Below are 15,979 nucleotides of genomic sequence, written 5' to 3'. Positions count from 1 at the left end.
CTGGGGCTCCAACACGGAGGGGAAGCAGGCTGCTCTCCCGGCAGCGGGGCCCAGGGTGGGGAGCTGAGGGTGGGCCAAGATCCAAGCTAAGGCTCAGGGGCCTATCTGAGCATTTCGCCCCGCTAAAGAGGAGCTGAGCTTGGGGGAGGGGAAGGGCGGGGAGGTGAATAAAATAATAGGAAAATAAAACTTCATGAAGCAGAAAATAAAAGGCAGATTTATACAGATGTGGGCAATTTGAAGGATCATTGCCTCTGTCCTCTTTTTAACTGCTGCATCTGGAGTTTTGAAGCGGCTTATCCTCTCCCTCCCTCTGCCAGGTCCCCGCCTGGCTGGAGGCCCCCACGGGGCCAAGGCACGCTTGGGGACAGCACCTCCAATGGCTCGGCTGCCGGCATCTCCTGCTTCCAGGACACGCTGCCAGGCCCCGGACAAGCCACCCACGGTGTAGGAGACTGTGTGCAGGGCTGGGCAGTGGGTGGGAGGTGGGCTGGGTGGACCCCCAGTGAGCGTGTTTGTGAGGGAGGGGCACGTCTCTGAGAGAGCAGAGTGTGGGTGAGGACAGGGTTGGTTGTGGGCAGGGTGGACAGGGCAGGGAGGATGGAGAGCGGCCTAGAGGGTCGGGAACAGGGTGAGGGTTTGGGGTGGCAGGAGAAAGGGTGCCCCTGGCCAAGGGGGTGGATGAGGCTTGGCTGGACGGGGGTGCCTAGGCCTCTGCATCTTCATGCAGGCAGTTCCTTTCTCATCTTCATCAGAATTCATTTGTTAAACCCCAATTTGACACCGTGCCAGGTGCTATATAAACAGACATGGTCCTTGCCCTTAAGGAATTTCCAGCCTAAGACACACACACACCGACATTTTGTTTGTCTTATTTTAAATATTAATGTATTCCCCACCTTGTCCCAGAGGGTGAGACAGCCCACAGGAAACGCACCCCGTGAGTCAGGTACGAAGAAGCACAGCGTGGGGACCTCAGGAAACGTGGGGGGAGTGGTCAGAAGGCGGGCGGCTCGGCGGAGCTGGACCTGGGCCTCCAGCCTCTCGGTGGCCGGGTGAAGGGGCTGCCGGGCACTTACCCAGCTCATCTGCTGGACGCGGGAGTCATTGCTTCTCTGTGCCTGTCCCTCCCGACCCTGTCCCGTCACCCCAGATAGGGACAGAGAGACCAGAGACCACCTTGTGCTGACATCGAGGCTAGGAGAGGCTGGTCTGGCCCCAGCTCCTCGCCATCCTGGGGTGCCGTCGTTCAAAGCAGCGAGCAAACCATCGCAGAACCATTCATATGCACAGGGGTCAGGAGCAGACAATGCCAAGGTCAGACTGAGGTCTGAGAAGTAACCTCTGTACAGAAACGGACCATTTCCGGGAGGATTTGTTGAGGGGCCACATCCCGCAGGCGTTAGAACTCCAGCTCGGACCTTCAGAGCAAAGATGGGGCGAAGGCTGAGATTAGGAGAGTCCCAGAAGTTCCCCAAGGGCCTGCAGGCAGCCAGACTTGTGGAAGGGCTGAGTTCAGGGGTGGGAGGACCAGGAGGAGGAGAGACAGAAGACAAACAGGCAGGCAGAACCAGGAGCACTGGGGCGCCACGCCTGAGGGAGGACAAACTTGAGGCTCACATTTTCCACCCTCGATGGGGCCCAGGGGATGCCAGGCTGCCTGTGCCCTCCTCGGGAGCTCCACTCTCCTGGAGCAGAGCGGGGAAGAGGGCTGTAGACGCAGTATGACAGAGAACAGCTGGGAGCAGGGCTCAAGCAGGCTGTCTGCGGGAGGTGGCGCTGGCGACAGTGGCTTCTCCTCTTCCCACTCCTCATGAACTTACAGTTTCTCCACAGCCGGCCCAGGCCCATCCTTTGGGGAGTCTGCCTCCACCCTGCCCCACTCCCATCTCAGAAAATGGCTTCTGATGACCCAAAGCTCCTGATCCTAGAGATTGGCTCAGAGATGGGCCATGGCCCAGGGTAGGCTGCTCAGAGGAACGCTCCAAGGAGCAGCTATTGTCTGTGCTAGATCTGTGAGCTGGCCACGGAGAGGGATGCTGCTGAGCCATTTTGGCTCCAGGAGGCTACCCCTGCCTCCTCCGCCTGGAAGATGGAGCCAGGGAGATGGAACCTGGGAGATGGAGCCAGGGAGATGGAGCCTGGGAGATGGAGCCAGGGAGATGGAGCCACCTCACCTGCCCTGAGCACAGGTCATCTAGTTATTGAAGCCAGTCGATGCCCTTTCCCGCTAAAGGGCGTCTGAGCTGAGATGTGCGATTTGCAGCATCCAGGCAGGAGGAGCCTTGTGCAAAGGCCTAGACTCGAGGAGGACTCACACGTCTGAGGGCAGAGCCTGAGCCTGAGCCCAGAGGAGGGGCAGGTGCGTGGGTGAGGCAGCGAGGCTAGGCACTAATGCCAACCTGCCCCACGTCCTCCTGTGCCAGGCATTGTTCTCAGATGCTGACGTGCATCACCTCACCGAATCCTCCAGGACGCCGTGAGGTAAGCAGTGTTATTAGCCCGTTTTATAGGGAAGCAGATGGAGCGCAGGAGCTAAGTAACTGGGCCCCGGTCAGGCACAGGGACAGCTAGCACTCGCTCCCGGGCAGTCGGCTCCAGGGCCTGCTGCCAAGGCCACAACGATGGCCTTACCCAGGTTGCCAGTCATATGGCCAACAGGGCCAAAGGTCACAGAGGGAAGGAGGAGGAAGGTTGAGAAGGCCCTGGCCTTGAGGATTGAGGGTCCTCCAGGTGCTCTCTTGGGCGGTGGAGTTTAGGGAGGGGCAGGTGGAAGCCTCTCAGCGAGTTGTGGCTGGGAGGGAGCCAGGAGCCAGGGGAGGGAGGGAAACGGCTAGAAAGACCATCTTTTTCTTCGTGAAGGGGAGACTTGAAGGTGTTTGCAAGGCCAGATGGTGAAGGGGGTAGAGATTAGGCCCAAAGAGCAGCCAGGACCCCCAAGGGAGACAGTTCATGGTCATGGGAGGAGCGGGTGGGCTGTGTGTGGGCTCAGGGGAGGGGTCAGCTCAGGAACGCAGAGAGCACTTCTCACTACTGAGACGGAGGAGGAAGGGACAGGTGAAGGTGTGAGGGACAGGTGAAGGTGTGAGGGACAGGTGAAGGTGTGAGGGACAGGTGTAGGTGTGAGGGACAGGTAAAGGTGCAGTGCGAGCCACAGTTGATGGTGAGGGATGCAGCATCCAGAAGAGCTGGAGGCACAGGTGGGAGGAGCCATGAGAGAGAGCAGGCAGTCTGGACACCTGTAAGTCCCTGGGAGCACCTGGGGGCGGGGAAAACAAGGGAGGAGGAGGGCCAGGTGTAGGATCGCCACCTTGTCCCAGGTTCCAGGCTGCTGTCCCCCCCAACCCCCCACCTCATTTTTTACATTTATTTTGGCTTACAGCAGAGTTGCACTAATAGCAAGAGCATCTCCAGGCCACGTTCGGACCCTGCCAGTTGGCCTTACTCACTCGAGTCGTTTTGTCCTCTGAAAGAAGGCTCCTAGGCTGTTTCCAAGCCCTGCACGTCCCTCTTCCGCTGGAAAGCCACACTCCTGGGCTTCCGGTGAGGTCCTTGAGGATCTGGCCTCAGGCCCCTCTTACATTGTGCCTTCCTCAACCTGCCTGCCCCACCCTCCAGCCCAGCTCCTTCCAACCCTGATGCACCCCACTTGTCTCCTTCTGACTCTGAGCCCCCGGAGGAAAACCCCAGGCCAAGGCCATGTGACCTTTTATTCTTCTGCGGTGCCTGGCAAACCACAGACGGAGGATGTCATCAGCAGAAAGCCAGACCTCGCCGATGCTGAGACAGGAAGAGTCTAGTCCAGCCGTGGGCAAACTACGGCCCGCAGGCCGGATCCGGCCTGTTTGAAATGAATAAAACTAAAAAAAAAAAAAAGACCGTACCCTTTTATGTAATGATGTTTACTTTGAATTTATATTAGTTCACACAAACACTCCGTCCATGCTTTTGTTCCGGCCCTCCGGTCCAGTTTAAGAACCCATTGTGGCCCTCGAGTCAAAAAGTTTGCCCACCCCTGGTCTAGTCCCACCCGGGTCAGGACAGCTCAGGGCTCTGGAGCCTGAGCTCCCCTGGATGGGAAGGAGGACTCAGACCCACTCTGCCAGCTTGCAGCACCCAGCTCGTCTCATGGGGAGGACAGGAGGGGTGGCGAGAAAGTCAAATGTAGGCTGGAGGGTCTGACCTGCCCCACACCGGGACTGGGTTTGTTCTCACTTTCCTAGGTCACCTGGGACAATTCTGTGGGGGGCTCTAGGCCAGCGGCCGCCAGCCTTTCAGACCTCATGGACCACGGACCACTGGTTGGCGACCGCTGCTCTAGGCTGTCCCATAAGGGTCCAGAAAAAATGTTTCTCTCATCTGCAGGACGATGTCAAAGTCCCTACCCTTTGTGTGGTGGAGACGTGTTTGGATGTGGGAGGCCTGGCCCGAGCCACTCCTGGTTCTGTAGATGGCAGGACAGGCTGGCTTCCTGCCATCCCTTGAGCCCAGTGCTGCAGCCAGCACCTGGGCTCAGAAGCCAGGAAGATGCAAGCCCGCCCCCCAGTGGCCACCCACCATAACTGCAGCCCAACAGCCCAGTCTCCACCCGCCAGGCCTCTGGCATGAGTAGCCTGGCAACACTGGCCAGGACCTGGGCACCAGCCCCTGGCTCCACAGTCCTCACGTGCCCAAGTGAAAGGAGGTGCCAGTTCTTCATGAGCAAAGAAGCATCGACTGTTCTACACACGCGCACAGGCCGACACCCTCTGCCTTTCATTCTTGATTTAGAAGAAGGATCCACGTCCAGTCAGGTCAAATACCTCATCCAAGGCCATCGGGCTCAGTGCCAGTTCTGGGCCGAGTCATGTCCACCTGAAGCCAGGCTTCCACCTCCAAAACATGGACGACCGGACTCTGCGTGCTGTTACCTGTGTTGTACGTCAGAGCGACCCAGGGCCTAGGGGTGGCTAGTTCCACGCCCTGGAACCAACCCTACTGGACCCAAACCCTGGGGGCGGGTGGGACGGTGTCTTCAGCTCACCGCACAGAGAGATGAGTGTCTCCATGCCGACCGCTGGGAACCAGAGCAGCACCGTCCCCTCCGGGAGGTCAGGGACATGGTCCATTCATTTTTAGCTCCTTAGCACTGACCCATGAAAAGTGGTCGATATTATTTGTGAAGTGAATAAATGAACGAGTGGGTGAATAAACGATTCTGAGGTCCCCTCCAGTTTGATAGTAAATGTGTGACTCCTGCACACAAGCACACAATGCTCTACACACATGAACAGACACACACACACATGCACAGACATGCATCCACACAGACACACAAACACACCTGCAGACAGGCATACACATGCAGACACACAGATACACATGCACAGACACACATAAATACAGATACACATGCAGACACACATACATACTCATAGACGTGCATATGCCCACAGGGCAGAGGGGATACAGCCTGAAAAAGAACAGGTGGCCCAGCTGCCCAACACCCCCCCCCACACACACACACACTCGTGCACACCTTTCTTCATTGGCCTGTATTTATTGCACACCCATTGGGTGCATGGCTCAGCCCCTGGCCCTGGTCAGAAACCTCTCGTGGCCCCCCAGGGCCAGCCCAGCTTGGGGGAGTTCCAGGCCACAGGGCTGGTTACAAGCATGGACGGGAGGGGGAGGCCCAGCAGGAAGGTGGAGAGGCCGTGCGTCAGCCAGCAGGCGGCAGGCAGGCAGCAGAGGCCCCTCTTGGCGGGCAGCCTGTGGGCACACTTGGCTGAACAGAGACAATGGTGGCTGCTCCCCCAGCCCAGCCTCCTTCCCACTGGCACAGCCTCAGATCTGTGGGTGTCCAGAGCCCTCCCCACCCCCTGCCCCACCCTGAGAACAGGCCCAGCTGAAAGTAGCCAGAAGGCAGCTCCAGGGGACATACAGGGAGGGCAGGGGCCCAGAGGGGCCTGGTGCCCCTGGGGAATGGAGCTTTAAGGGCTGGGGTGTGGGGAGGGGGTCCAGGCCTCCACCGTGACTCTCAACCCTTCCACAGCCGCAGCTCCTGCCAGGAGAGCCCCAGGGGCTGTGTCACCACCTCTTCCTCAGCCTCCCCAGGGATCTGAGCCTCTTTCCTGGTGCTGGGGACACAAAGGCCCCTTGTTCAGGGCTCCCCAGAGCCCTGGAGCCCCCACCGCTTTGGGGCCATTGGCTCTGCTCTGTTGATTAGCAATTGGGCATGGAGGTGGGGCGTTCTCATTGGCCCTGGTGCAGGGCCGACTGTAGGGATGAGGAGACAAAGGTGCAGTCCCCAGAGCCAGCCTCCGGGGAGCCCTGCCGCCTGCCTGCCTGCCTGCGAGGCCCTGCCCCTGACAGCGGCCCCACCCTGAGCAGGGCCTGGGCGACAGGAAGCTTGCTGGGGGTGGGGGGGTAGGGGTGTCTCCCCGGGCCTCTCCTAGCAGGTCACCTGATTCCCAGAGCAAGACCATCCCCGGGGCCTGACTGCCCAGAGGCGTCGGCTGCCCCAGGCTCTCTCCTGGAAGCGCAGGGACCATCTGCTCTGCTTCCCCAACAAGCGCTGAGCTGCCCCAGACCCAGGAAAAGGGGCCGTTCTGGATTTTGGAGGAGTGAAGAGTGACATGGGACAAACTCTGGGAGTGGAGCCAAATCTTTGGTCTCTCTCCTCCCTCGGGAGTGGCCAGGGACCAGGCAACTGAGGACCTGCCACGGGGGCAGGGCAGGGCAGAGCAGTACTCTGGCAAGCTCAGAGAGGCCTGTCCCTCAGCAGAGCAGGGGCCTCCCCTCCATCCCACAGGGTTGCATCCCAGGTCCGCCCCAGAGCAGGGGCCAAGGTCTGTGAGTGACGCTTCACAGCTGATGGCGGTTCCGCTTGGGGATAATCTTCCGGTAGGTTCTTCGCTCTGAGATGTTGCGCTTCACCTTGGCGGTGGTGGGGGCCTCGTCCTGGTGCAGGGAGGGGCTGGAGTGGGACTTCTTCAGGCTGGGCTTGGACTCCTGGGGGCCTGCGGCTTCCCTCCCCAGCTGCTCCTCCCACAGGTCCAGGTCATCCGAGGGGCAGTGCAGACGGGTCATCAGCAGCTGCACGTACATCTCATAGCGGGTTTTCTGCAACACACAGGCACCCCCACCTTAAGCACTGCCTGGCTCCAGGTGGGGAGGAGGCTGGAATCGCGGGGGACGGGCAGATAACATGTGTATGAAGCTGTGGCAATAAAAACTGCTGCAGAGAGAGGGCTGGCCCGACAGCTAGCGCCTGTGTTGTACCTGTAACCAGGCTTTGCAGAACACAGCAGTAGCGTGTTAGAGCCCTGCCACTATCTGGACAGTCTTACAGTAACACGGATCAGCCAGCCCTGTTCTAACGGCCAACACCGTGCGCTGTAACCAACATCTCCCAGACACCAAAAGGCCAGGACCCAGCAGGCCTGAGACCCTGCAGCGCTGCACACGATGGCTCACGCCTGCGCTGAGACCTGGCTGAGTCTGAGCAGCATGTTAACAACTGGCATCTGGAGAGCATGATGCTAACAGCCCTCGTCTGCTCACACTCCTAAGGACTCTGTAACCAGCACCTCCAGATCCGGTTTCCAGCTTGGTTGGTGCTTTCCCACCCTCCATCCCATGAGGCTGTCATCCCAGCCCTGGGGGCGGGGGAGCAGGCACCCCATGAGGTCGTCTCCTTGTCCCAGCCTGGGAGACTGGGTGGGGCACCATCACGACCCTGCTCGTAAAGGAGGACAGGAGGGCTCCAGAGGGCTGGCGGCTGCTAAAGACCCCTCTGGTCTGTGGTGGGAGGGGCTGGAGCTCTGCAGGCAGACCTGGGACCTGTGGCCCACACCCGGGGCCTCTGGGAAATGGGGCGCTCACAGCCACAAGTGCAACAAAAAGCCAGAGGGCATGACCAGGAGGTGAGGGTGGGACAGCCAGCCAGTGACGCTGACCATTGCGTCTCTGGTCTCTGCCTTTGGATCACCTCTGACCCCTCTGTTGTCACACTGCCCCTCACCTGCACTGGCTGCGTAGGTTCTAGAACAGCCCTGGGAAAACTACGGCCCGCGGGCCGGATCCAGCCCGTTTGAAATGAATAAAACTAAAAAAAAAAAAAAGACCGTACCCTTTTATGTAATGATGTTTACTTTGAATTTATATTAGTTCACACAAACACTCCACCCATGCTTTTGTTCCGGCCCTCCGGTCCAGTTTAAGAACCCATTGTGGCCCTCGAGTCAAAAGTTTGCCCACCCCTGGTCTAGAATGTGCACCGACGTCAGGCCAGAGCAGAGTTTGGGGTGGGGGATTGGGGGTTAAGACATTTCGGGTCGATCATAGAGCTAATAAAGGTCATTCCCTCGTTAAGACTGGAGTAGCAACTACACTGGTCAGGTTTGGGTGACTTATTTGCTCTCTCGATGCCTCAGTTTCCTCATCTGTAAAAGGAGGGTCATAGTCCCTACCCTCGAGTTGTTAGATAATTTAACAAGATAATCCGAGCAAGTAATACAAGCGCCACAAATACAGCCTATTATTATTAGGTAGGTATTAGGGGAAATAATATAAAATACTTTTTCCTGCCAAATATACTCTCAGGAGAAAACAGTTATAAAAATAATGTCCCTTAATAGCGTTTCAGATAAGCGGCTGGTCCGTGATCCCAGAACAGGACACGCCCTGCGCAAGCACGTGAGTGCAGACAGCACCTCGCCAGCCCTGAGCCACAGGGGAGCGAAGGCTGCAAGGCCAGACGCGGCCACCAGGGGGCGGACGGGGACCGGCGGCTCACCTCGTGCTCCAGGTACTCCTTCCGCAGGCGGTATTCCTCCAGCTCCCGGCTGCGGCCCCGCCGCTCGGGTAAGTTCCTCTGCAGATCCAGCAGGTCGTCGGAGGCAGCGTCCAGGCAGTTCTCGTGGGACCGATGCTGCTCCTCCTAGTTGCGGGAGGCGGTGGGAGAAGCAATCCCGATCTCCCCCTCCTTCTGGGCCCAGGAGCGCAGCGCGCCCCCCTCCCCTCCCCAACCCCTCAGGTCCCAGAGCCAGGTGTGCAGCTTCAGCAGCAGCCCTCCTCCTTCCGGGGCCAGGTGCGCAGCCCCGCGCCCCCATCTCCGCTCTAGTCTTCCAGTGCGCGCACCACCCCCAACCCCCTGCCGCACCCGCCTCTCCCCGAGGCCGTACCAGGGAGCTCTGGGCAGGGCCCACGGGCAGGATGGGCCGCACGAATCTCCGCTGGGAGCCCACCGCGGCCGGGAAGGGCGGCGCTGAGTGCGTGGCGGCGGCCAGGTTGATGCGCGCGATCCAGGAACTCATCTCCTTGGCAGTGCTGAGGGCAGAGAGGCGGCGGGTCCCCAGGGGTCCCCCGGGCCTCCGAGTCTGTCCTGTTGCTTACCCCCGCCCCCAGCTCCGGTGTTCTCCCGGAAGGGCAGTCCAGCATCTCAGGACTGGAGCCCCAAGAAGCCAGAAGCCCTGTGGCTAGCAGAGTGGCGGACCTCCGCGGGTGCATTTCCCCGTCACCAAAGAGGAAAATCCGGAAGGCAACAGATTTTACATCAAATGCCCAAAAAATGGTGATGTCATCGTTACCCTGGAGTCCTCTGTTCAAAACTGGGAGGCTGACCTGGGCTGACAGGGCAGAGCCCCTCCCTGGCCAAGTGGGCCGTGGGCGGGCGTGGCTGCAGGAGCCGCCTTGGTGTGCGGTCAGAGCCCCTCAGCAGGGCCCCTGAGGTCTGCTGTCCAGGTGGCAGCCCCATCAGGGAGGGCTGCAGCCCTCAGAGGAGCAGGGCTCAGGGGACAGGAAGGGGGCCCTTCTGCTTGTCTCCCACCCAGACTCACGGTGCCTGGAAGAGGTAGAGGCGCCAGTCGGCAGTCCGCAGCTGGAAGACGTGTGGCTTCTTGGTGTAATGGGTGGCCGGCGTGGCCAACGAGTGGTGCACCCCCACGGGCTCGTCCACCATCTGACCCACCAAACTCTCCCCCTCGGGGCTGTGGTCTTCTCCCTGCCACAGGGCACAGCGGCTCAGGAAAGAGATTTTCAGTAGCGGCCTCCCACCGTTCTGGGCCTTCCCCTGCCCCCCGTGCATCCGGATGTGGACACCCTGCCTACCTTCAGGAAGTAGAGGACCATCCCTCGGAGCAAGGTGTGGAGCATCTTCCAGCCACGCTTGCCCCATGGCGCTGCCCAGGAACAGAAGGCACAGGTGAGTGGGGGCACCCCACCCAGATACCCACAGGCACGCCCAGGCCCCTGCTTTTCACCCCTCACACCAGCTCCACCCCCCAGCCCCCAGGTGCACAGAATCATTCAGACGCACAAAACACAGTCACAAACAGGCATGTGCCACGCCCTACACACAGGCAGTCACGCGTGGAAACCCAAACAGATGAGAACATTGACAGACAACAAATTCGACAGGCCATCCCCTCTCCAGTCACACCCATCACGAGCACAGCCCCAGCTCGGACATCCTTCAGGGCCCTGCGGATGACCTCGACTTCCTGGGCCCTTCCCGAGAGGCACGGGGCTGGAGCCCGTGGGCAGGAGGGGGCCTGCTCCCTGTGGTCACCACCGTGCACGGGCCTGTGGGATGCTGGTGCCCTGGCTGGTGCCCTGGTCATGCTGTTGCCCTGCTCTACAGCTCCAGCCATCTGGGCATGAGGCCCAACTGCAGACCCGGGCAACGCTGCCCCCAGTGCGTTTCCCAGCGTCCTTCCACACGCCCCATGTTTGGAACAAACTATGTCTGCTCCTTCTTCATGGGGGACACCCTCTGCCCAGCTTCAGATACCCAGACCTTCTGAGGTTCGGCCCAGATTCATCATTTCCCAGGAGCCTGAACCCGTTGTCTCCCACATCCACCCCAAAACAGAACCCCAAGCCTCGCCCCCTCCACAGCCCATCCTTGATCTGGTGCTTCCTACAGTCACACACCGACGTGCTTGTCTGGCTTCTGCCTCAGCACAGGCTCAGGGGCAGGAATAGCGGGTCCCTCCTGGGTCTGTCCCCCACCCTCCTGGCCGTGCCTCGCACAGTCACCGTCGAGGCAGTTACCCTGTGCACACGACAGCACGTGTCCCTGAGCAGAGCCCCCGTACCCCCACAGACAGAGGCCCCGCACAGCAGCCGACACCCACTCTTCTTGCCGTCCACGTCGTGATGCATCTTCCGAGCCAGGATGCCCTGCTTGTAGGTGGGCCCCGTGGGGTCCAGGGCCGGCTGGAGGAAGGGGCTGCTCATCTTGCCGCCGAGTGGTGAGGACCGGGCCTTCTCAGGTCTGGCTGCATCTTCTTCGTCCCTAAACAGAGAGAAGCAGGCTGAGGTGCTGACAGGGCCCCCCACCCTCTCTCACTGGGGAGCCACATCTCAGGACACCCCAGAAGAAATCTTTCAAAGCCAACCCATCTGTTCCCGTCTTCCCCAAGCCTCTGGCTCCTCCAGGTGTTACCCACCCTCAGGTGGGCTGGGGGAGGGGAAGGATGGGGGAGGGAAGGGAGGAGTGTGGGGAGGGAAGGTCACTTACACGGCCCACTCCAGCTTCTCACTCCGGATAGACCAGTACAGGGCCTGGAACAGAGGCACGCGGGTGGTCAGGGAGCCTCAGGCTGCGAGGCCCAAACTCCGTCTGGCAGAAGTAGGGTGGGGGTGCTGCCGCCTGCCTCTTCCACCCAACACAGCTGCCCCCCTTCCGCGAATGGGAAGGAGCTCATCTGCGCACGCACACACGCATGCTGCCGTTCATGGAGCATTTGCCATGTGCCGGACATTGTGCTGTCCTAGTCTCCGCCTGAGCTCAGCGAGGCCTGAACTTCTCTCCAAGGGAAAGGACTCATCCACATACCATCCTGCACGGAGGGGGCTGCCAGAGCAGGGCCGGCTCACTGATGGGGCCAATGACTACAGTGAATGAATGAGTGAGGTGCCGAGCTTTCACATGATGTAACAGACTATTCACATAGATGCATCCTGCCAGCTTTGTGTAGTCCTGGGCACACCTGCAGGTGCCTGGCACCTAATAAGTGCTCAATAAATGCGATTGCTAACGAAGAGCACACTGTGCCAGGCACTGTGTGAGCTCCTGACTCACTTGATGTCATCCTGACAACAGCACTTAAGTGGTTCGACCCCAGGAGGAACCCAAGTTGGCCAGGGGTTATACTGTCCCAGACAAGAATTCCAACGCCGGATCACTGGCTCTAGACTTTCTCTTTTTGAAGTTTTGCCTCTTTTCACTTAGAGAAGAAAAAAACAGTGCTTCTCCGATTTCACAGGCCTCAGAATCGAGCTTTGTGACCATTTCGGGGGCTCCAGCCCCAGAAGTCTGGTCCAGGAGGCCCGGGGCGGGGCTGGGCGTTTGCACGAGCTGACAAATCCCCCGGTGACACTGCAGTCAGTCAAGGGGCCCTGTCCTTGGCAGATATTTGGGTGAAGCCAGGCCCGAGCGCAGCATCCCCTGGGGACCAGGAGCCCGGCTCAGGCCCTGGGCGGGAGGGAGCCTTCGTGGGCAGCCCCTGCAGCGCACCTTCAGCAGCTCCTTGGGGAAGTTCCCGCCGTCCTGCAGGCCGTTCAGGTTGCTTATGAATTCCTGGCAGCTCATGCTCTTCCCAATGTTCTGCGGCACGGAGAGAAGCGGGACAGCTGGCACCCCCACCAAGAGGAACCGCCCGGCCAGCCGCCCTGGAACCTTCTCCAGTTCCCCACGGTCCTTCCTGGCCCCGCCTAGGCCTGGGGTCCCACCGACGCTCTCCCCACCCGCTCACCTGGCCGTGCAGGTCCGTGTTCAGGAGCATGATGGCGCAGGTCAAGGTGTGCACAGAGTCTGTCCCAGGGAGGTGAGTGGAGAGAAAGTGCTGGGACCGGACTCGGCTCTCCCGCTGCCCACACTGGGCAGGGCACCCCCAAGTGCTTCTGGTTCTCCACAGCCCCCAAGCACACCCAGCAGCTGCCACCAGGGAACTCCCGAGCAGGCTCCCTCCGCCCGCGGCACCCGGAGCCCTGCCCTCCTACCTACTGAGGAGAAGAGCCCGGGGTTGCAGTGGTGGAAGCGCCTGGAGAACTGGAACAGGACTCGCTCCCGCTCCTGGGTCTCCCCGCTGAGCACCAGCGCCTGGAGGAAGCTCCTGGGAGGAGGCCCGGATCAGGACAGGCCCGGGCTGGACAGCAGGCCCCGAGCTCGGGCAGGGTCTGCCCGGCCACCCCTCCTCCCCAGGGAGGGCCCAGGCGTTACCGAAGGGCCCGGTCCAGGCTCTGGCCACCGAACTGGAAGAAGGACAGGTACTCCTGAGCCACAGCCCTGCTGAAGTCATTGCTGTGGAGGGAAGTGGGGATCATGTCTGGGTGGAGGAGGGGGTGGGAGGCACAGGGGCAGGGGGAACCCCAGGTCTGCACACATCCCAGGGCCTGGGAATTGGGACTGGGGGCCCCAAGCAAGGCAAAGGCCCAGCCAGCTGGACCCTGGGACCCCAGAGGGTAAGGGACAGCCAGGGTCTGATCTGTAGCGGCGCCCCGCTCATGCTGGGTGGCAGGGCCACATGTGATCAGGGCTGGGAGGCAAAGTGGCCAATCCAGTGGCTCTAAGCTGGGTCAAGTGTGTGGAGAAGGGGTGACACCAGTGTGACAGGAAGAGGAAGGCTTGGACAGGGGAGGGGTACAACCAGGACAGGACGATGGGGTGAGAGGGCAGCAATGGGCTGGGGAGGGGTGGATGGTGGAGCAAGCCTGCCCGCCTCACCCACGGGAAGGGCCCCTCGCTCAGGCTGAGCCCCTTACTTCTTCCGCAGGTGCACAGCCACCTCAGACTTCCGGAAACCCTCCAGGTGATAGAGGCGGGAGGCCAGGTCCCAGGCCCGCTTGTCCGTCCTGACGCCGTTGGCCAGCTTGTCTGCAGCCTGCGGCCCCTGGCCCTCCTCTGGAGACTTGCCTTGGGGCACGGGGCTCTCAGGAAGCCTGCAAAAGGCCATCCGTGTCCTCACTCTCACGTGGATGGGCACACATGGGTTCTGGGTCAGGTCGCGGAGGAGCCCTCAGAACGCCTGCCCCTCCCACACCCTCCAGCTCCAGCTTCCACGACCAAGGAAGGTGCTTGGATGAGGCAAGAAGAGGAAGCCAGACTGGCTTCGGGGTGGCGAAGGCGGGGCGTCGGCCTGCCTGCCAGACTGGCTTCGGGGTGGCGAAGGCGGGGCGTCGGCCTGCCTGTCTCTCCCTGGTGCCGTGGAAGGCCAGCCGGCCACCCCACCGACTCAGTCTGACACGCAGACCCTCAGAGGTCACCAGTCCCACCTCCACCCGACTCTTCGGTTTCCCTGGCAACAGCACCACCCCGCCCTGGTATCATCATTATCTGAATGCTTGCTATCCCAGCTGCCACAGGGAGGGATTGTGCACGGAAGCAGAACTCATCCTAACATGAGAACCTCACTGATAAGGGCCCTCTCTCCAAGGAACGGGCTCCATGTCGGCTGGTAACTTCTTACAAGGTCCTGACGCTCAGACACACCCAACAGGGCAGGGCAAACAGAATACAAACCAACTGAAAAGTAAAGTTACGAATCTGGCAAAACCTCGCAGGCTTTGATGAAGTCGGGGAAAGTGATGCGGGAAGATGCCAGGAACCACACGGAGAGCCACTGACCGAGAAGCCGGGAGAGTTAGTCCAGCGAACAGTGAAGAGCAGGAAGTGAAACAGACACACTTGTCCCATCTACAGACAATTAACTCTATGGATGATCAGCAGACGAAGCCCTAAAATACTTTGCCAAAATGACCCTGTCAATTGGTGCTCTTCCTAAAATGATATCTGGACGGAGAGACACTTGGGAGGAAAAACCCCCTCTGCAAATATAAATTGTCACGAATTGTACACGTTCACGAGTGATTTGTATCTTAACTGAGCTGTCACTAAAATGAAATAAGCCTCTGTGATCTTACTGTGAAAGTCAAGTGTGAATGAAAGATAGCTATTGGGCCAGAAAGCTTGTGCCAGGAAAATTAAACCTCTTATATTGTGTTAAATATAAGACTCAATATGCTTATTTATGGAATCTTTAGTATCGCTTACCAAGAAAGACCCCAATTAACCCTTTCATTATATACTCCAGAAGTATGGTTTTTATTTGAGATGGGTCTCCTTGTTTTACGTTGGGCTGAAGTAACTGGTTTTGGGAGGGGGTCTCTCTCTGTCTAGATTTTGAGCCCCGGTGATGGCCCAGCCTCTACATCTCCGAGGCCAGTGGAGTGGCCACGTGCCCGAGGAGGAGGGCTCTGTGACCTCATAGGATGGGCTCTGTAACCTCATAGGATGAGCTCTGTGACCCGATAGGATGGGATCTGTGATCCCATAGGATGGGCTCTGTGATCTGATAGGATGGGCTCTGTGATCTGATAGGATGGGCTCTGTGATCTGAAAGGATGTGCTCTGTGATGTGATAGGAAGGGATCTGTGATCCAATAGGATGAGCTCTGTGATCTGATAGGATGGGCTCTGTGATCCTAATAGGATGAGCTCTGTGATGTGATAGGATGGGCTCTGTGATGTGATAGGAGGGGCTCTGTGATATGATAGGATGAGCTGTGATGTGATAGGAGGGGTTCTGTGATATGATAGGAGGGGCTCTGTGATCTGATAGTATGGGCTCTCTGATCTCATAGGATGGTCTCTGTTATCCAATAGGATGGGCTCTGTGATGTGATAGGAAGGGCTCTGTGATCCTATAGGATGAGCTCTGTGGTGTCATAAGATGGGCTCTCTAATCTGATAGGATGGGCTCCATGATCCTGATAAGATGCGCTCTGTGATCTGATATGATAGGTGCTATGATCCTGATAGGATAAGCTCTGTGATGTGATAGGAGGGGTTCTGTAACCTGATAGGAAGGGCTCTGTGATCTGATAGGAAGGGCTCTGTCATCCCAAAGGATGGGCTCTGTGATCTGATACCATGGGCTCTATGATCCAATAGGATAAGCGTCTGTGAACCAGATAGTATGAGATCTGTGAT

General features: G+C 59.2%; 1 protein-coding gene across 1 annotated transcript; it reads right to left on the bottom strand.

Moving 5' to 3' along the window:
• Nucleotides 1–5,519: 5,519 nt before the first annotated feature.
• On the bottom strand, nt 5,520–14,014 carry LOC102429249 (PH and SEC7 domain-containing protein 4). Its single transcript, XM_006103012.3, has 12 exons — nt 13,753–14,014; nt 13,211–13,291; nt 12,991–13,103; nt 12,744–12,802; nt 12,506–12,595; nt 11,507–11,550; nt 11,121–11,281; nt 10,093–10,163; nt 9,822–9,985; nt 9,168–9,312; nt 8,780–8,923; nt 5,520–7,104 (listed from the first exon to the last, which is right to left on the bottom strand). The coding sequence occupies exons 1-12, from the start codon at nt 13,941–13,943 to the stop codon at nt 6,847–6,849; spliced, it is 1,521 nt and encodes a 506-aa protein (XP_006103074.1). The 5' UTR covers nt 13,944–14,014; the 3' UTR covers nt 5,520–6,846.
• Between the last annotated feature and the right edge of the window lie 1,965 nt (nt 14,015–15,979).

This window comes from Myotis lucifugus, unplaced genomic scaffold (assembly GCF_000147115.1).
Source record: "Myotis lucifugus unplaced genomic scaffold, Myoluc2.0 scaffold_454, whole genome shotgun sequence".
Taxonomy (NCBI): domain Eukaryota; kingdom Metazoa; phylum Chordata; class Mammalia; order Chiroptera; family Vespertilionidae; genus Myotis; species Myotis lucifugus.
This window is presented reverse-complemented; position numbering and strand designations above follow the sequence as displayed.